This window comes from Heloderma suspectum, chromosome 4 (genome assembly GCF_057233095.1).
Source record: "Heloderma suspectum isolate Gila_16-S chromosome 4, 16-S_ref, whole genome shotgun sequence".
Classification (NCBI taxonomy): Eukaryota; Metazoa; Chordata; class Lepidosauria; order Squamata; family Helodermatidae; genus Heloderma; species Heloderma suspectum.
The window spans coordinates 249934793-249957028 of record NC_139461.1 but is presented as its reverse complement, the minus strand read 5'-3'; the positions used below and the strand labels follow the sequence as shown (position 1 = coordinate 249957028).

At 42.7% G+C, this 22236-nt stretch overlaps 1 protein-coding gene across 1 annotated transcript in view; it reads right to left on the bottom strand.

The window, feature by feature from the left end:
• Positions 1-22236, bottom strand: part of NFASC (neurofascin) — a 222563-nt gene that overhangs the window by 45683 nt on the left and 154644 nt on the right. The window contains exons 26-29 of the mRNA XM_084853243.1: positions 20522-20726; positions 17121-17243; positions 16394-16567; positions 8127-8141 (exon numbers count right to left, since the gene is read on the bottom strand). Of these exons, the coding sequence (XP_084709369.1) occupies positions 8127-8141; positions 16394-16567; positions 17121-17243; positions 20522-20726 (517 nt within the window). The remainder of the gene's footprint in view (positions 1-8126; positions 8142-16393; positions 16568-17120; positions 17244-20521; positions 20727-22236) is intronic.

Sequence of the window (22236 nt, the reverse complement as noted above, 5' to 3'; positions counted from 1 at the left end):
TTAACCCATCTGGAAGGTACCATATTGGGGAAGGCTGCTGTCCTGCCATAAAGATAAAGGGCAGATAAATGTAGAATCTTTTGGCCTTATGATTGGAGGGACGAAAAGTTAGATTAGCAGGTGCTGACAAGTTCCCTGCTGTGGAAAGAGGAAGATCAAGAGAAAGCAAAGAGTCCAGATGGAGGAGCATGGAAACGAAGTGTGTGACTAGAGAGCGTGCGGGGTGGGGGAGATGCCCTTCCATGCTTGGTGGGTTTAGGCCTAATCCTCCCCTGATGGCAAAGATGACTTAAAGGCATGTGCTCATTTCCATCTGAATATTAAATACGTGGCAGAAAGATGCTCAGCTGCTAGAGACAGAAGGGAGAAAGAGGGGAATTTTCTCATTTGAAATCCAGCCCCTTAATGAGAGTACACTGCAGGCCTAAAGATAAGGGGCCTTTGATAAGAAGCAGAGCCTTGTGGCATATGAGGAGTGACAGGCATACTGTGAAGGGTAATGGGCACGAGGGGGTGGGGAGGGGGGCAGCCATCTAAGTGAGTTGCGCAGGCACCACAGTATGTGGTAGTGGAAGGAAAATCAGCACCTGAGCCACAAACCTCCTTGTGTCACAAGGCCTGGAGAGTTCTGAAGCACAGTGCCTCCTGGAAGCCATATCCTGACCCACATGTGAAAAGCAATTGTTATTTCACTCACTCTGAAGATGGGAACTCGGAAAACATACCAAAATGGAAGGTCTGATTTGTATTCCGATCCCACCCAGGTCTCTATTTTTGCAGTCATGACACTGCATAAAAGGCTGTGGTGGTTAAGGCCATTTGGCCATATCAGGTCTCAACCGAGAGGCAGGACCAACAATTCCACCTGTATTTTAAAGGCTGGTGTTTCTAAGATGTTTATTCTTGGCATTCCAGTGTGGGCCTGGCTTTGAAGGTGCCATCCACTACAGTCACTCTCTCCCTGTTAAAAACCCAACGTCTAGAACAGCAACCTGACATTTGTTTAAAACTCCATTTGTAAGTCATCTAGCTATGTGATGCAGCTGTGTCCCTGGAAAGCTGGAAGCTTAAATAATCTGTCCACCTAAAATATCTTATTAAAAGGACATATACCAACTCAGATGAAAAAGCAAAATCACTATCCCTTGCTCTAACTCAAGGGTGGGGGACCTCCCACGACCCCGACCATCAAGGGTCACATTCTCTCAGGCAAAAGCTGTCAGTCACTTGCCAGCAGTGGGCAGGATCAGAACCAAAAATGGGTGGGGCCAGAGCTACCCCTATTCTCTGTTTCTTACATACACACACATTCAAAACCCTTTTCATCTAACCATTCCCTCTTCCCTTTTTTTCTCTTCCCGTATTCTCCCCCAGTTCTTCTTCCCTTTTCTCCCCTTCTCTCTCTTTTCCCCTTCTCTTTCTCTCTCCCCGGTTTTCCCAACTTTTTCTTTCTTCCTCCGTTCTCTCTTTTTCTTCCCTCTTCTCTCTCTCTCCCCCTTTCTCTTCCTTTTTTGTTTCTTTCTCCCATATCTTCCTCCTTTTCTCTTTCCTCTCCCCCTCTTTTTCTCCCCCTTTTCTTTCTTCCTTCTTCCTGCTCTCTCTCTCCTCCTTTCTCTCTCTCTTTCTCCCCTTTCCTCCCTCAATAGGAGCACTTTTTTGAAGCTGTATTGTTGTGCGGGTATGGGGGAATTTTCAGGGTAGGACTGCAGTGCATGGGGAGGGGGAGCTTACCACTTTACTCCCCCCTGGAGAGCTGTGGCTTCCTTGCCCACAAATTGCACCCCCCCACACACACACAGCCACTGGTCTTTTAAAAAAGTTTCCATTGGTGTTAATGGAAGCTTTCTTTAAAGAATAAATGTTCTCTTGTGTGTGATTTTCAGGGAGAAGGAGTCACAGCACAGTGGGGAGGGGAGGGGAGGGCTAACCCTCCCCTACCCAGCTGCAACCCCTCCGAAAATCACCCGCTCACATACATGGCAATTAGGTCTTTTCTTTTTAAAAAAGAAGAGCTTTCATTAGAACCAATAGAAGCCTTTAAAAGACTACCATGTGTGTGTGTGTGCGTGCGCATGCGCGCGCATGTGTGTGTGCACGTGCACGTGCATACGTGTGTGTGTATGGGGAGTCCATGTGGGCTGCATCCAGCCTGCCGGTTCCACACCCATGCTCTAACCTCAGTTTTGCACAATTTACCCTTCACCAAGGACTAACATTAGTGAGAAGTTATCATTCTTTGCTGGGACTGTGCATTTGCCTTGATGTCATCAGTGATGCAGAGTAGAAGACAGATTAGCCACAGCACTGGAGATAGGCTCTTGTGGCATAAGGCGGCCTTCGTCTGTGCTGTGAGACTGTGCTTAATGGCTGTGGTTATGAGAGTTCAGCTCAAGCAGGCTGAGACACACAACAGATGTGCTGCTTTCTACTTGATTACCTAAAAGTAAATGAAACCAAGGGACCCTCCCTGAATAATGATTCTCCCCAGAGTAAGGGGCTCTACTTATGTTCAGTGATTGCAACCAACCTCTACATGCAGATACAAATGCTGTTTGCTCTCACTGGCTGAGGAAAGCACTGAATCTTGGGGCTCTGCCTAACTAAATGGGATGGTTTATTACTGGGACTGCTTCAACGAATACACAGGAAAGGTGGTGTGTGCAGAAAGAGATACATAGATAGATATATCTTATCCATGCTGATTATCCTAATTTCACCTTATTGTAAAACTCCAGTACAAGTTATTTAGGTACAGAAGAAGATTTTTTGGCAGATGCAGCTATTAAAGTAGGGGTAAGAAAAGTTATACCCGCTGAACCTCTTCTATACATAAGGGACATGTTTGAGAGTGAGATAACCCATCTATAATCTTACTTGTTTACATTCTTTATTTAATCTTAGGTGGCCCATTCAAAGCTTGTTGCTCTGCATGGCTTTTGAGTGATTTGTTTTTAAAAGATTGTTCTTCTCCTGTTCTTAATTTGTTGTGTTCTGGTGTTCTTTTAAAGTTTTTAAACTGTTTTAAAGTTCTAAACTGTAAGTCACCTTGAGGGCCTTATTTGGGCTGAAAGCTGACTCAGAGATAATTTTAGAAATAAGACTAAATAAATAAAATTTAAACCAATACGTATGGTATCAAATTTGTTAATAACCTCTGGTTCAGTAGGCTTTTTTGTCCTATCCCCTGAACCTTTTTTTCCTAAAATAAATGGAGCACCCTAAAGGCCCAAAGTAGACTGTTATAGGAGACTGAAATGGTTCCCTCTTGGCTTCTATGTACTTCCATTTTTAATGCCTAATACACATCTATTCATTTGCTTACATATAGACTGTTCTGCTTAACTGATATAAATGCCAGAAAGCCATAAATGTAAATTCAAACTCCTCTCCATCATTTAAAATGTGGCCATACACTTCTAAAGATCTAGTACCACCATGGGCTAAGGAACTACTCACACTCATACCATTATTTAATTATTCAAAGAAGGTTCTAATAGGCTGTTAGATTACAATAACTGCTTTCCCAGGGAGCATGTATGGCACACGCAGGCTTTGGAAGGGCTGGATTAATATTTTATGGAGCCAAACCAATTTCCAGGAGAGCCCCCCCACACACATTTGGCAATGGGAGGAAATGGAAAGAGAAATAACCCACCAATTTACTCCAGATCTAATGATTGCAAAAAGGCATATACATACAGTAATTCAGTAAGTGATATGATAGTGCCAAATTGAATGAACCACAAGTATGAAGACTGAAATAAGGTTATGGTGAAGAACTAATCATCTTAATTTTCTTTTCTTGTCCTTCTACTCTTAATACTGAAGCACTTGACCTATCTCCCAAATACATTATTTTCTAGAAAGACTAAAAAGTAATTTATTTTCTACCGGCTGGCATCTAATCCTTCCCTTCTTGGCAAAGTTTCGTGTTCTAATAGGTAGATATTATGTGTGGTGGGATTTATATAGCAACATCCCAAATATTTTGTGACCCAATCCTGCTCCACAGAAGTCAGCAGATGCCGTTTCTTGGGCACAGAATCAAAAATTCTAGAAGTTGTTCTTGGAAAAGTGCCCAAAGTTAGATTATCCTTAGTATAACTCCTTACACTGCAGTCAAACAAACACACATGGGTAAATCTTCTCTCCTGAGAAGAAGCCAGGACTGATTGCTATTATGGAGTTGTTCTATGGTGTAGCACGAAAGAGCAATAGAACATTACTCTTAGCAGACAAGACAACCATTCCGTAAAGCAAGCGTACAGGAGAGGGAGGGCAATAACTAATAAGCCATTTTTCTTAGAGCTCACCGCTGGATTGCTAAGTGTATGTGATGAATGACAAATCTTTTTCTGTCACTACTGTAAACCTTTGGTTAAGCTCATGCAATCTCAAATACCACATCATAAAGAAAACATGGAGCACAGAGCTTTTTGCTCCTTGTACTCATGTCAACCATCATAGGATATCAGCAATTACATATTGACTTCTTATATATTTACCTTATAGAAGTTGAAATACAACCACTCATAAGGGCTAATAATTTGAACATATGTGCAATATCACACTGACATCCTTCTAGGCCACATATGTTAAAATTAGGCAGGCTAATTTATCTATGCCATGAAGGTACTGTTTTCACACAGGGGTTCAGCAACCTCTGAAGTTTCAGTTCATCAAAATGTACAGCCTTATTCTATTCAGTTGTATATCACTGCAAAATATGCTACAGAGCACTGTCAGCTTTTAAATCTGCAATATATAGGGAACATGTTTTCCATTGAACAAATAGCATTTTTCACATTGTACAGAAGATTTCAGTAGTCCTATCAATTTTACATCTCCAGAACTGTCAGACTTTACCACTTTCCACTTATTAACATTATTAAATCCAATAATTCTATTCTGAATACCTCTATGTGGCATGAATCAAAGTGCAAATTTTTGCATTGTTTAAGATCTCCCATGGATGCAACTATAAACATACTTAAGCTAGCCTGTCTGCAAGTCTTTTAAAAACCATACAATTAAATTGGTTCTTCCCTCTGAAAAACAAACAAACAAAACTTATGATGATTCTCTTTCCCTTGAGGAATGCATGTGATTTTAAGCCATAAAAATCATGTTTGAACTGATCTGATTGAAACAAACAAGCTAGGTAATAACATGATTGTTAAAGTCCAGTATCATCTACTTGCACAAATAAAACATTGGCCAGAGTGAGGCAGAACCAGGTCACAGAGAACTATGAAATCCGTATGTGCTCAAATGGATCCAAGGGTTGTATCCAATGTTACTCTCCCATTCAGTCTCTAAGCAGAATTGGATACAATCCCATCAGTTGAATTTGGGTTTGATTGGTGTTGTTTCATCATGAGTTTATTGGCAAAAGTGATGTACAAATACAATAATCACAGATCACCAGTGGTAACCAGCCGTTTAATTCTGGAGACCACACAGGAAAGCCTCCAGTATATTTTGCCACAGGACTGACATTTTTTTTTCAAAAGCAATACAAGGAAGCAGAGTGCCTCTTTCAAAATGGCACCAGGCCATTTTGGATACAGCATCAGTGCCATGGGTTGAGGAGTGGGATTTGTCATGGGTTGGGGGAGGAGGACTGCTACAAATACACATGCTGAACTCTGCTTTTCCCCATTAACCTCCCTTGCTTGGCAACTGGTACAACACTTAATTTGCCTCTGCAGAGCAGGAAGCAAAAAAGAAGTGTTGCTACTTATTAGAAATGGTTGGCTGCCAAACCCCAGGATCAACTCAACAATAGAGTCAAACTAGGAAATGGTCTGGAGTGCCAAGATCCCAGGTGTGCCTACCTCTGCTATATCTTAAGAGGCTATATCTGCCTGCATATTTAAATAAAGGAGACACATGGAGGCAGTTTAGCAGCTTGTTGGCTGGGTTATCTATCCCCTGCATTTCAATGGACTTCAGATCTCCATCAGCTTCCAGCACATAGACACAGCTGTGATGGGGAAGGGTACAGAATAAACAGGTGCAAGAAACAAAGGCAAGAAAATAGCATCTGGGGCAATTATTGCTCATTTAATGTGCTAATGTTATGTTTCTCATCAGCATTCAATAAGACATGGTGTGTGTCTCGGGGGGGGGGGGCAGTGGCAGGAGATTTTAATTTATGTAGGGCAGCAAAAGACCCCAAGCCAGCCCTGCCGAGCCCAACCAAACATTTGAGGAACCTTGATTACCATCAGGCCCAGCCCAAGCCATTTTGCTGCCTGGGGCACCCCCTATCCATTCCATGTACTGAAGCTCACTGGACTGCCCGATGCATTGTATTTCAACAAAGGACAACTGTGTGGCATACACAGCTCTGTCTTCTAAGAGAGGGGAACAGCCAGAGGGCTCTGGAGGAACGGTGGGGTGGCGGCAGCCACTGCCACCCCACTACATTTGCTGCCTAAGGTGGTTCCTTCACTCTGCCTAATACTAGGGATGACCCTGATTACCATTCAACAGAAAGAATGCGTTTTTGGTTCTTTAATGCACAAGACAGATCAATCTGCTACCCTTTGTATTTTAGAGAATAAAAATACAGCAGAGGAGAAGGGGAGGATATATACATAAGAAAATTAAGTTTGCAAAGTAATATCAACCAAAGGAACAGTTGCAACAAAATATGGCGAGGAAAAGCGTATGTAAGAAGCTGAACCACCCTTAGAAATACAACTAAAACCTGGCAAAAATGCTCAAACCCAATGCAAAAATGAGTTCTAGACAGGACAGGAAGTGTGGACAGGGTATTTTTTCCTCTAATTCTCTGAGTGGAGCAGCTTATGTAAACTCAACAGGAAAGGGACTCCTTTTCTTGCCCAAGATACCGCTAACCCCAGAGCACCAAGGATTCCAAAATGCCGTCATATTTTCCAGTGTTCTGAATTGTGACTCCTGCCAAAGGAGATTCCTCTAGTTGAAAGTATCTTGTGAGGAACCATCCTGGCTGGGACTGATGGAAGCTGTAGTCCAAAACATCTGGAGGACACCAGGTTGGGGAAGGCTGCATCAGAAGATGTGTTTTCATTCTCCAGGGCTCGCTGACTTGGGCAAGTGAAAGTTCCATACATTTACAATCTGATCAGCAACCATTCTCCTGCATGTGCTAGCCAAGGGGTTCTATAGTAGCCCATCTGCCAGACACACTCTAAACTTGAGGAAAGCAAAATTGTCTTGCTCTGTGTCTGAAAACAAGAGCCCCTCCTCCTATAGTCACTGCACAGGCAAAGGCTCCCATTCTCTGAAGGCAGATCAAACACCTTCTTCGACCACCACCCCACAGTTGTTGTGACAATGTCTGAAGTAAAATGTGCCTATTTCCAAGATGCTTTTGGAAAACAGATGCTCTTCCAAAGAGACAGGTTTCCAAAAGCAGGGTGCTTTGGGCACAGTTTTATAGAAGAGAGATGCCCAGGAAGGAGCAGTTCTTAGCTTATAGGTCACTGGGCTACAATGAGCATCACTCTAAAGCCTGCTCAGTGGGAGTCTTTTCTTTTTAGCAATGTCCCTTTGCCTTTATACATTGTTGTAAGGCTATGATCTAGGGCAGGCATAGGCTACCTAAAGTCAGTGTGCTGTATCTGGCTTGCCAGGGCTTCCCCTGGAAAAGCTCCTCCCAACCACACCTGTGGATCAGCTCTCATATAAGAGAGTACATGTAGCTTCAGAGGATGGGGGAAGCCACAGCGACCAGAGATGTGGTGTACCCGTCCAACAGTGTGCACTGGAGACTGAGCTCTTCATTCCCCAGTCAGCCTTCTGTTCTCTCCAGCTGTCCCTGTTGTGCTTAAACAGACACAGCCTCTCTGTATCTCAGTGTTGTTAAGAGCAAAACCAAAACCAAAAACCAGCAGAAGCCTGTCATGCACACATGCGCAGCAGCTCAAATATTATGGTCAACCCTTTCAATGGGCCTGCTCTCCTACTCACAAAGAGTAGGGTATCCACCAACACATCTGCCTAAACTTTTATCTTCTCCCCCCGCATTGAAAGGGTTAACGTGGTGCATGCTCATACGGTGTCAGCGCCCCACAAGTGCCAAGCCTGCGTTCACACTGCCCCATGCCTGTTTATGCTGCCGGCTGGTACAATACCTGAGGTTGGAAGAACTTCAGAGGGTGCAGCACCAAATACAGAGAAGGGGAACATGAAGAGAGAAGGGAAAGAGAGAACACAGAAATATATATAAAACCACAGCACAAATGTGATATAAACTTGGCAGGCTGAGGCTGAAACAAAGAGAAAATGTATTAGCGCTCAAATCTCCTGCTGCTACACCCCCCCTCCCAATCACTCTCAAACCAGTGCAAGATTTGGTTCCATTATCTTCATTTCTGGGGGCTAAAGTTCCACACAGTTGGTGGCTTTAAATTCAACAAAAAATGCATGTTTTACATCCTGTTGGCTTCAATCTGAATCCCCTAAATGTCAGGACAAATTTTACTCTAGTACTACTTCATTGCAAGCCCACTATCGATTCCCAGACACTGATGACGGATGGGGCAATATGCCATGCAAATGACCACAAGAATACTGTATTTCATTCTGATCCCCTGGCTCAGCTCATGTCTGTGAAAAATGGAAGCAGTGGCTTGGATATCTCTTTCCTTCCACTTATAAATGCCTCTCTCTCATCTGGAGGAGAAAAGGAAATGGGCAAAGCTTTGTTTCAGGCAATATTCTTTGTGTGATTCCAAATGCTTAGCTGCATATCGCTCATTGTCTAATGGACCTAAATGCTTGGCCTATGGAGACTGCTCAATATTCATTAATAATCTCAGTGATAGACACCCTGGCTTTTATTTGAAGAGCCTGAAATACCTCACACATGAGACCCCACTCAGGGCCTGCTCACAAGGCAAGTGCAGTCTTGATTAAATCCTTGCAGAATTCCAGGTGTACAGTCACATGCTGAGGCATTCATGTGCTGATACGGGTGCCAAGCGAGAAGTCGATGTCACCTGGCATTTTGTGTGCTGCTTTGAACAAATGCTAACAGCGGCATGCAAAATGCTCTTTCACTTAGTGCTAGCATGCACACGGCCCCCTCAGCCCATGGCAGCCACAGCTGGAAGTCGGTACAAATGAGAGAGAACCCTGGCGACTAGACTGGCGCCAAGAGCATTGTTCACTTTTTAGAAACTCTGCTGTTCAAAAATTTCAGAAAGCTCCACTAGTCTTGTGAGGCCCACGTTGTTCTGGCTCATTTCCGCAATGCCATGATTCCAAATAATCAGAGAAAGATAGGTACACGGCTTTGGGAAGGAAAGAGTAGTTTCGAACGGATCACCCTTTTCCAGACATTTTTTATTTATTTTACATAAAATAATATTATATACATTGCTGTTGCTTTAATACAGAAGGCTGGTAGACAATGGGGTTCATTACATGATGCATACAGTATCACCGGTGTGGGGAAGGTGTGCTCCTCCAGATGTTGTTGGACTGTAACTTCCATCAGCCCTAGCCAGCATAGCCAATGGTGATGGAAGCTGTAGTCCAAAAACATCTGAAGGGCTACATGTCCCCCATCCCTACAGTATCAGCAACAAAGCCACTTCCTCAATTTAGATGTAGTAACAAACCATGGTTTGCCATTATGAGAATGAGCCAGGAGAATCATCAAGCTTGTACACTTCTCCCTTCCCTTCCCTTCCCTTCCCTTCCCTTCCCTTCCCTTCCCTTCCCTTCCCTTCCCTTCCCTTCCCTTCCCTTCCCTCTTCCATTGCATACAAAGGGAAGAGCTTCCGTTTCTAATTTACACCAAATCATAGTTTGCCATTTCTTCTGAATGTAGCAAACCATGGTTTGTGCAAAGCACAATTTGCAATCAAACCAGGATCCTGAAACAGGATTAAGCTATGGCTTGGGATCCTGATTTGATTGTATACTGTGGTTTGCTCAAATTGCCAGACTATGGTTTGCTACAAATTAAAATGAGAAGCTTCTAATCTTCCCTTCTGCATGTGAAGGATGGCAAAAGGAGAGGAGAGAGTGTACGAGCCTGAAACTTGCTTTGGTTTATTCTTATAACAACAGATTGTGATTTGTTATGTCTAAAGGTAGCCACTGTATTTACAGTCTGAAAATTAATTCCTACTCCAAAAATAGGTACAAAAAGGTATTTTAGAGTGCTGTGTGCTATGGTTCTTTGGCTAGTTCAGATTATTAACAATATTTCAAAAGCACAGCTGCCAACATCTAACAAACCCAGGATTAACATTTCTAGAGATATCATCCATAACCAGTAATTAAATGCTCCACCCTTCTTTTCCTATACAGTGTTGCACATTTTAAGCAAACCCCCAAATTAGTGCAACATGCAGCTTCAGAGGTCACCAAGTCCCTGTTGCAAGGTAATCCTTGACCACTACCAGCCAGAATGTAAATTCTTCCTTTTATACAGTATGGGAAGAGATGCGTGGCAAAATGGTTGGCAAATGCTATATATAACATGCCCAGAGCCTGCCTGCGGACAGATAAATGACAAGTGATTCATTTTTAAAATCTGCATTCAAAGAAATGTTTTCCCACATATTATAGTTTGGGAGATTAAAAAGCAACAGCCCTTTAAATAAAGCAAGAGACTGAACTGAATTTGCGGACTTTCTGGAAATGCTACATACAGCATGTTAAGAGAGCCAGCTTTGTTTCATTCTCCCTTCCCTGAGGGCTACTGAACTTTCACTCAGTTTGACAGATTTTTCACAAAGAGTATTTTATCCATTTATGAATCTGCAAATTGTGGCTTTTTCCTACTGAGGGTCATTGGTCGATTACTGGGGTGACGGGAAAGGGCCATCATGCATTTCCAGTTTGTCTCTTGCAGTTAGCAGGGTATGGAGGCGATCGAACGCATCTGTTTTATAACTCTCCCTGTACCAATAAAAATAATTTAAACTTGCATGAAAATATATGTGGATTGCAGAGATGCTCTTATATTGGGTTCATTGATTGCCTTACAGTAGTGCAGTTGATTATCATACCAAAACGAATAAAGGATATCCAATTTCGAACAGAAGTACTGAGATTCTGTCTTCTTCTTTCAAACACATGCAATTGCTTTATCAAAGCAAATTCCCCTATCTAATCAAACCACACCCCAACAGCTGGAGATTATGCTTTGTTCAATTATCTAGCATATACAATTTTAAAAGCTTTTACAATGTAGAAAACCACTTCTTTTTCTCTAGAAAGCATTTTTCTCTTAAATTAAAAGAGATAATCACAGATCAGACTGTAGATTATACCCTAAAATCTTCTCCGTTATAGTCTTAACCTTCCTCCAGTATCTTCTTGCTAAAGGACATGTCTGCTGTAAATGGGGGGAAACAACACTTTTCTCTTTTTGACATTTCCAGCAATTTAGGCTGTAGTTTGTATTTTAATATGTAAGGACTAATATACCATCTAGACAGCATCTCAGATCAGTTTTCTCTGGTATTTACATTGATTGTGAAGCAGTTTCCAGTTTTCCACAAATATTCTTGTACACATATAGATTACTGTCTCCAATATATTTAGCCCATTTCATCATATACTCTTTAACTTCTTTCAATTCACATTCGTACTCTAGGAAAATTTTATAGAATATTGACAAGTTGCATTTCTTATTACCAATAATTTACTCAAGGGTTGTTGTGGTTCCCAAAATAGAATGTCTTTTAAGAAAGAATACAAATATGCCTTTACCTGAGACGGGGATTTATACCATTAGTTTGATCTTAATTTTATTATCTTGTGCCTAATAAGTGCCTAATTTCCCCATGAACTAGCACTATGTTACACCAATTAAATCTTTATATCTCTCTTCTTTTCTCCAGATCTGAAAATGTTACTTGCTGAATATTAAAGTCTAGCTAATCTATTACTGTGTCTATTTATTACATTTTGTTAGTGGGCTCAACCATTCCTTATACTTATCCCATATTGTTAATGCAATTGAGAGTAGAAAACTGTTTTTTTTTTCTTTTAATTTTGTTCTGGGCATCTGATAGCCAGTGGTAAAAGTGTTGGACTATGAACAGAGTAACTTAGGTTCAAATCCCCACTTCGTCTGTGAGGTAAGCTTGGCTAAGAAATAGTTGATTATCAGTTAATTACCATTCCAAAAAACTAAGAATTGTTCCAAACTCATCAGTGAGCCTTACTAACGAGCACACTATAACTTTGACAATGGGCAACCTTGTCAAGTGCCCCTAGGAAATTTTGCTACTCTTATCAATTCTTTTTTTTTACTTCCCTCAAAATTAATGGATTTTTCCTCAAGCAGGATCTATGGTCCACCATAAATGGCCCATTATTTTGAGGGCAGTGAAATGGGAGAGTTGGCAATTTGTCAGGGTGGAGGAACTTGAAATACAGCAAAACAGAAGGCTTAGCTGGGGTGGCAAATAAAGGTCTTCCAAGCAGGCAGTGGCTGCCATGTTCTTTCCCAGAATCCATCTGGGGAGGGTATTACCTGATGACCACTCCCACAAGACTTCAGGGGAGGAAATGGCCACTACTTCATGATGCTTTTGTTGTTCAGTCGTTCAGTAGTGTCCGACTCTTCGTGACCCCATGGAACATAGCACGCCAGGCCTTCCTGTCCTGTGCTCTCTCCCGGAGCATGCTCAAGTCCATATTCATTGCATCAGTGATGCTATCTAGCCATCTCATCCTCTGCCATCCCCTTCTCCTTTTGCCTTCAGTCTTTCCCAGCATCAGGGTCTTTTCCAGAGAGTTTTCTCTTCGCATTAGGTGGCCAAAATATTTGAGCTTCAGCTTCAGTATCTGTCCTTCCAATGAGCACTCAGGGTTGATTCCTTTAGGATTGACTGGTTTGACCTGCTTGCAGTCCAGGGGACTCGTAAGAGTCTTCTCCAGCACCACAGTTCGAAAGCATCGATTCTTCGGCGCTCAGCCTTCCTTATAGTCCAGCTCTCACAGCCATATGTTACTACTGGGAAAACCATAGCTTTGATTAGACAGACCTTTGTCCACAAGGTGATGTCTCTGCTTCTTACTATGCTGTCTAGGGTTGCCATAGCTTTCCTCCCAAGGAGCAAGCGTCTTTTAATTTCATGGCTACAGTCACCGTCTGCGGTGATCTTGGAGCCCAAGAAAATAAAATCTATCACTGCTTCCATTTCTTCCCCTTCCATATGCTAGGAAGTGATGGAGCCAGATGCCATGATCTTTGTTTTTTTAATGTTGAGTTTCAAACCAGCTTTTGCACTCTCCTCTTTCACCCTCAACAAGAGGCTCTTGAGATCCTCTTCGCTTTCTGCCATTAGGGTGGCATCATCTGCGTATCTGAGGTTGTTGATAATTCTCCCGGCAATCTTAATTCCGACCTGTGATTCATCCAACCCGGCGTTTCTCATGATGTACTCTGCATATAAGTTAAATAAGCAGGGCGACAATATGCAGCCTTGTCATACTCCTTTCCCAATTTTGAACCAATCGGTTGTTCCATGTCTGGTTCTTACTGTTGCTTCTTGACCGTGGTACAGGTTTCTCAGGAGACAGGTAAGGTGGTCTGGTACTCCCATCTCTTTCAGAATTTGCCACAGTTTGTTGTGATCCACACAATCAAAGGCTTTAGCGTAGTCAATGAAGCAGAAATAGACGTTTTTCTGGAATTCTTATGTAGCATCATGGATCTCATAATGTTATGAGATTATGAGATGCTACATAATCTCATAACATCATTCCCAGATGGATTCTGGGAAAAGAAAATAAGAGCTTTCAACCAGCAGTCACTGGGAAGAGCTCTTGTAGTTGCTGCTGTGAAACTGGCAGTGGTGAAACCAGCAAGGAGTGTGATTTCACTCCCCTTTTCACCTCCTTGGTCCCAGATTTTGACACAGACATGGGGTGCAAAACGGGGCCTGGGCTAGAGCTGTCCACCAAGAGACAAGGTTTCCCAGAGTCTCCAGAGCCTGAGGTTCCCAAGGAATCAACTGCCTCTCCACCTGGGACCCCCTTTGCCAAACAGTCAGTGCAGGCAATGAGCCAAGAAGGAAATAATGGAGAGGAGATTGAGTGCTTGTCCCTTTAAGCTCACCACCCTCCAGAAAAGAGGCAGGGGCTGCATAAAAGACTTCCTTTGGACTTCCAGCTTGGAGCTCTCCGGGTTCCTGCAACTCTGGCCTTACCTGTACTACCCTCAGGCAACCTGGTGTGCCCCATGTGCGCCTGCTCAAGGTTAGGGCTGAACAAAGGGAACCACTGTGAGGCATGCCTGCTGACCCCAAGAGCCCCAAATGGCTCCCAAAGGGCTGCGGGGGGTGGGGGGGTGGGCAGAGACCATGCACAGCCTCCAAGGCTTCATCTAGGGACAGGGAAGCTCCAGGCTGGGAAGGGATTCCTCTTTGCTTGGCTGGATGTCACGAGTCCTAATGTGGTGGGGAGGGGTAATGAGGTACAGTTCCTACCCCTTCCGTCTTGATTGGAGGTCTTAATCTGGGGTGAGCTTAGCCTGGTTGCCAGGCCACTCCAGTCCTTCCCTGTCTACCTGTTTAGTGGAAAGCTAGTGGATTCTAATCTTAAAAACATAACAAGATATGAAAGAAAGAAAGAAAGAAAGAAAGAAAGAAAGAAAGAAAATACTTAATAGACCTATGTGTAGGCAGATGCACAGAGAGCAAAGCTGGATGCTGGTGTCAGTAAAATAAAAACTAGAAAACAAACTCATTTGAGCTGATTTTCTGATAAAACAGACTTAGAACAGAACTTAAAAACTGAAATTATATGGAAAGTGGAAATTATATGGTAGTGGACATGATAATCATATCATTTTTCTGGTTAAGAGTCTCTCTCTCTCTCTCTCACACACACACACACACACACACACACACACACACAATATTGGGAGAAAGAGTAGCAAACTATCATAAATAAATGCAACAACAAAATGTGCCAAACGTAAACTGTTACTGGCAGTTTAGTCAACTTTGAATCCTGTTAATACAGGATAGCATCATGTCATAAGTACATATTGAAAAGAGAGAGTGAGAGAGTACTAGTATTGCCCAAACCTAGTAGCTTACTGATGCTCAGCCATCATTAAAGCTCAAACAGCCATTCGGAAAAATAAATCTTCCAGGCCCAAAGGACACAACTGTCGATTTTCAAGAAGTACACAGGATATTTATGTATTGATGATACTTCTAAACTGCTTTTCTGCAACACATCCATTATTAAAAAACTAAGGCTAAATCCATCTTCCTTAAATAGAAATGCTGAATTTAAGACCAATAAAATGCAATAGAAATGTTAGCAACTGTGCTGTTATTTTAAAATTCGGCCAGGAGTAAAAGGAAATACATTAAAACCATTTGAAGACATTCAATGAACAAGAAAGGCTATTAAAACCTCATTCTTCCAGTATTTGCGGGGGCGAGGGGGGGGAGGAGAGAATTAATACAGGCTTAAAGAAAAGCTGCCTATAGCATAACATTGAGAAGTTTTGAGTAAAATCTGCTTTAGAACTTTTACATCAACTCTTCCTCTGAAACACAAAAGGCCTTTTAAAGCTGCTTTACACAAAGAAAAACCCGTATTATCACATGCCAGGAAAAATAATTTATGCCTAATCATTTTACAGAAGAGAAGCAGTGGGAAATTACTTGAAGTTGTTTGTCAACAGCATCTTGAGCCCTTTGAAAATAGAGAGGAACTACAGTACAGGCTAGTGTCTGGAACATCATTAACTCCACTGTGAACTCCACCACCAATGTGTGTCGAATTTCACATGAGGCAGAGATGCAAAGGACACAAGGCACTTGTGCCACCTGTCCCTCCGTATCACTGTCACAACCAAAACGGCGGGTGATTGATAGAAGCCCCATTTGAGCTGTATAAACCATGCAATTAACATGGTGCGGAGCAGGATCGTGCCAACTGACTCCACCCCCTTTGCTGGATCCCCTCCCTCTCACTGTCCAAGTGTCTGACGAGGGGAGCCTGCTCTGTGCATGTAGGTCTTCCCCACCCAGTGATTTAGAACCCTCTTTGGACCTTCTCCCAAGAAGTGGATGGATGATGGGATGGGGGTTTGGAAGGGAAAGTGACGGTGGGAGTAGGGTCCTGCTCCTGGAGGTCTAAACTGTGTGGCTTCAATCACCCCAATACGGCTCTGAAGATCTTCGCAAGTTTCTCTCATAAGGCATTTATCAGGTAATGGCTGTGATCCAGAATGATGAATATATGTAGCTAAAAACCAGTCGGTCAGGCTCAGTTCATAGCAGGAGCCTGGTGTCTATCTAAGCTAGGTGCAGATGCCAGAATACTTTCAACACCGCTTGCACTTCTAGCTCCACCGGGGCCCAGCTCTCACACGCCAAGGTCGCACTGGCGCCACGTTTTGACTTACCTTCATTCAGTGGGATTGGCGACTCCCCCGTGGAAGGCTCACCTTCCCCAATCTGCGTCCTGCCACGCAGGTTGAATCTGTAGCGTGATATGGGGTCCGTCCTCTGGAGTAAAAACTTTGTCTCATTAGGAGAGAAGTTCTCTACCATTGTTCTGCCACTTTTGGATCCGTTAACTGGAGAGAGAGGCAGGCCGTGTAGGCTTCAGTCTTGCTTTGAGAAACATGCTAAGCTACACATTTCACCACCTCTCATCCTAGGACAGCACCTGACGGAAGCACTGGCTTTGTTGTTCAAGAGGAATATATATTAGTTTTAAGGGACTGTTTAAAAAAAAACAGCTGGGGAATGTTGGCTGATTGAGACAGAAGAACTTCATTTATCATGACTAAGATTGTAACCCTCACGCAGCCCAAAGACTATACTCTATGTCGGTCCTACAGCAACCTTCCCCAGCTGAGGAGGCCCTCCACGTGTTTGGGACTACAACTCCCAGCACTAGGCTGGGGAAGGCTGTCCTACAGAGCTTTCAAGTATGGGATTTGTTAAGGAGGAGGGCTCTTGTAGTGAAGAATCAGTTGGTTGGACAAAAACAAAATTCTTCATATACCTGTTAGTGACTCCTAAGAAATACTAGTGGGTTAGGACATGCTATTCAGCCTCCAAAGCATTTCCGATTACTGACTAATAAAGAGACAAACCAAACCAAAAAACAAGCATGGGACATACAGGCTTGGTATCTAAGGGTGTATCCAATAAGAATGCCATTGGGATGTTCAGGGTGCTCCCATTCCAGAGTGACGGTTTCCAGGTTTGGCTGACGGATTCTGAAATACCTTGGGGCACTGGGTACTTTAGGGAAAGATGGGTCCAGGAGAGAAAAGGGAAGAGGAAAAAGACATATAAGGGACCGTAACTGAAAATGCAGACTGGCTGAAATAATAAGCACATAGAAAGTTGGATACTGGTGGCATGGAGAACCTGTTAGCAGCCATATAACATTACTGCTTGCAGTTTCAATGCAACACAGTCATGCCTGCATACTCGCTAACAGGCATCTACGCTACTGTTTCATACTTTTGCATGTTCATATATAAATCCAACGGATTTAATCATGGATGTGTGTCATGCTGCCCTCTAGTGGCACATAAGCTGACCTAGGCTTGTCTGTTAGATACAGTTTATGTAGAATTTTTAAAAGTTCACCTCACCGCTTGCTTAGTGCTGCATGGCAAAATCTGCTGCATTACTGGATTTCATCATACCACCTTTTTAGGATGGCCCCCTAATGGTCTGTTTCCTTTCATCACAGGCTAAAGGCCCCTCACTGGAACTAGCTATGTTTCCTAGGCTCAACACACACACATGTATCAGAACAAGAGTGACAATACTGAACTTTCAGCAACAAAGGTCACATTTTCTTTGTGACTGGTTTGTCACAACCAAAGCCAAGCCCTGTTAAGTTCAATTGATTTCAAAGCAAGAGTCAAGCAGCAGCAGCTCCCAATAGGGATGGAGCATGTAGGAAGAGGCTGCTGACCACTGAACAGCAACCTAGGGGGACAGGATCCCACCAGCAGCAGACTGGCTGAGCTGCTGCTGAAGTTAAGCATGCGCTTAACACCTTCCCACTGAAATCAATGGGACTTAAAATGGGATAGTTACTGTTACTGGGTTGGGGGGTGGAATTTAAAGAATTAAACTAACTGACATAAAATTGTCATCCTACAGGATGGATGCTGAACATGTGAATAAATTCCTGAAGTACGTATATTTGGGCAACATGTTGTAATCACTCCTCCAAAGCTTTTAATTGAGCAAATGCTGCCCCAACTCTGCCCCATACCACAGGGCAGCATTTGAGCTCCAAACACTTAGGGTAATATTAGGAGACCAAGATCTTATCTGCTGTTAGGCTCTTAGGAGAACAGAAGATGGCTCCACAGTATCTCAGAAGCCAGCTACTCAAGGATACACAATGTGCTAATTTGGATGCACATCATAAATTGATCCACCACCACCACATAGCATCACACAGATGATCTATGCACATAATTACTTGCTCCTTCAGTTTTTTAACCTGCTTGTTGCCTGGCAGGATTTTGCCATTAAGATGATCCCTCTTATTACTAATAAAGATTGCATGAATGCTCTATCACAAGCACATTGCTAATTCAGTGTGTCATTCCTAATTCCTGTGAAGTGGACAGTGATGTATAGCCATGGTGATTTTGGTTACATATCATCTGATGCATCTATGTTCCTCTGAGTTCAAGAGATGCATCTGAAGACTAAACTGCTTCAGGTTTTGTGTTTATTCTTTACAAGTTGCACTCATTACAATTAAACTGAGTTGCCTTTTAATGTTTCCTTGCCAAGATGTAGCTGCTTAGAGTTTTATGCTGAAACTGCCAGAGTTTACAGGCTTACTTACAGTCATAGTAATACATCATATAGTAAGGTTGTAAGAACACACAGATAATAGGCCCAGTTCAGCTTCTGCCCAATGCATATGAATTCCAGGATTTAGCTCCCCAGCTATGCAAAAGTCAGACTTAATTTGATCTAGTTACCCAAAGCAGCAAGAGCTGGAGGAAAAACTAGGAGCTCCATCCAGTTGCACTAGTGTACTTCCATTGGCACAACAGGACTTCCCCTTCCCCTCTTGCTCCTTGATCCCTCCCCCAAATCTGTTCTGGAGGGTCCTCCAACCCCGGAGAGCAGATTTTGGGGGCATGCAGAGAGCTGCAGAGGAGAGGGTGAATCTGATCCACCTAGAATGGTTTGTTCTGTTGGCAGACAGACGGCTGGATTTCACCCTAGGATTCACTTTGCTAAAGATATAACCAGAAGACATTCTTAGCAAGAATATTCTAGCATTAAGATAACCGATTCTAGTGTGCAGTTCTGCGATTTCAACAAGAGCCTCTGGTGCTTATCAAAGCACGATCCACTAGAAAGATACAACATGGCAACGGTAAACATCATTGCCAGTTATGAGAACTGATGAAAAGCTATTGATCCAGCTGTGAAAGCAAATACAAGCACAATTCTCAATTGTACAGTCAAATCCATCCTTGAGCATGTTAAGAGCCAGATAGAATTTGAATGCAGTTAAGGCATAATTACAACATGGCAAAGCCCTTCCATAGATCTTATTGCCTTGTATAGTGAAGGCACTCAGGAGGGGCATAGTTTTATAGAAGAATGCATAGCAGATAAACAACAGAACTAGAAATAAACCTGGTTTTACAGGCCACTGCATCATGCGCTGCCTTCCTGGAACATTTTCATTTATTTCTGCCTGTGCTGAATTCACTTATCTATCATAACCTATCATGCATAATGAGTCTAAGGCTGGTTTAAAAATATCATTGGGGTTAATGCAACAATGGCTTCTTTGCTTACTCCACTCCTTAAGGCTTTATTGGGTTGACCTTTATGCTGTTCCACATAATGGAGGGGGACACCACAGTATACCGTGGTAGCAGAAACCAGCCTAAGTATTCCTTACACATCAGGAAAGCAGCTAACACAAATGTTTGTCCAAATGCTGATGACTTTAAAGCAGGGGTGTTGGACCTCAGGCCCACAGGCCAAATCTGGCCTGCTTGGGGTCCCAATCTGACCCTTCAGGTTTCCTCAGATAGCTCCACCCCTTCACCTGGCCCCACCCTTTCCCCCCCACTGCCAATCATTTGGTGGCTTCCTGTCTTTTGTGCAGGGTTTTCTCCATTCTAAAAGGTTGAAATGCCTCTCCTACGGCTTCATTCCTGGCAGTAAGAGGTTTTAAGCTACAATATGCTGGTATTGTTTGAATTTTGGCCCTGTTCCCGTTGCTTTCAGCCTTCCCCCTTTTTCCTTTGGTCCCACCCACCACTGGAATGCAAGTCCCAAGAGCTCCCCAAAATTGAATTTGACTCTCAGGCTGAAAGAGGTTCAACCCCCCTGCCTTGAATTATTTTTAATTTAAAAATAATGTATAGTCTTTATCAGGACTGATGACTTGCTCCATGGAACACATGGAATTTTGAGGCACTCAGTCTAATAGAATTCCTCCCCACCCTCATGTTTCACCCATGAAAGGATAGAATTCTGCAAAGCTGGCCAAATATTATGGAGGAACCTACCTCCTTCAGGTGTTGTGAACTCCAGAGTTTCACTTCGAGGCCCATCTCCTCTCCCATTGACTACAACCATCTCCAATTTGTAGTTGCTGTAAGGAAACAGCCGGGACACTATGCCCCGTGTCCGGTCTCCAATAAAACCCATAGACTGCTTTTTCTTAGAGACCCATAGATTCTTCATCAAACTACTTTCTCTCCAGTAATAAGCCTTCAAGAAACATGTAAGGCAAGTAAAACATTTCCTATTTGGGTGTTACTGGGTATCAAGAACAAAATCACTATGCATTCTCTTCTTTCATACAATGATTAGTTCAAGCTCACCAGTCATTCCACAAGGGAGGAGGAAGTCAATGTTGTTACTGTTATAGATGCGGAGATTGAGGCACATCAAAGATTAATTGGCCTTGTCAAAATCAAACAGGCAAGTAAGACACCCGGCCAACAAAGACCTCCCCACAAAAAGAAAAAGTCTGACTTTCGGTCTTCACACTGCACTTCTCTCTCCACCTCTCACTGATTATTAAGTCATTTAGTAAAGAAAATGTCATTTGTTCAGACTCAATAAGAGAACCCTAATTTTTGAGATATAACTAGACTCCTGTACAGAGGCAGAAAAACCAGAAGCAAAACACAAAATATACTCTATGAAGGAAAATTTTCAGATCTGAGAAATGTGAAAATGGTTAGAGCACATCTTTGCTCACATCTCAAGAAACTCTGGAAGTACATGTTTTGCTTCTGATTTGGGTGGGTTTTTGTTTTGTTTTCTCTTTGGTAAGATAGATGATAGGGAAAGAGGAGAAAAAAATGACCTTGAAGATAGAATACATTTGCAGGTGTGTGTGTGTGTGTGTGTGTGTGTGTGTGACATCCTCTAGTTCTCACAGCACAATATTTCAATTCTGATTAGGCCAAAACATAACATTTGTGGGTTGGGGTGCTTCCAGACAGAGGGCTCCTAGAACTACCAATTAAAAGACATTGTACAACTATTCTGTCTTTTCCTTCTTAACGGATTTTCCGTGGAAAGAAAGAAGACAAAAGAAGTGATGGGAAGAAATAGGAAGGTTACAAATAAAAAGACATTGTCATCTGGACCCCCTCATAAAATACTGAGAGGGAGGCAGAGCAATTTCATAATAAAAGCCTCACCTGGAAGCACCCAGAAGATGTCAAATACACACTGGGGATGACACAGAAGTCAGCAGAAACCACCTGAGAAGTTGATTTCCTTACCTACCTCGAAAGCCAATTTGTGATCTTCACAGTGATGAAAGAAGCCAGTTTTGTTTTGTTAGCAGAGCGCCGTTATAGGACAGCATCTACTCAGAACTGTGCCTTTGTAAGTGACCAAGCAATGACGAGATGGTCATAACTTGGGATGTCTAAACCATACGGCATGTATTCTGGATATGACTGGCTAAGAAGGTGTTTGAGCAATCATCTCATGCTCCGTGGATCAAAATGTCACATGGCTTCTCTTGCTTATGGAAAGCACTTTAATTTTGCCTCCAGAAGGCAGAAAAACATTTTTCCCCCCAATACTACATTCATATACCTGAAAAACCGGATGAAAATGTACCATTCCATAGGGAGGGAAAATCCAAATTATAGTAAAGATTGAGAGAATATTGGACTTGAACACTGACTGGTAAAACAAAATTCAGGTTGGCTCCCCTACTTAAAAATTACAAATGGTAAAACTGGTTTGACTGTCA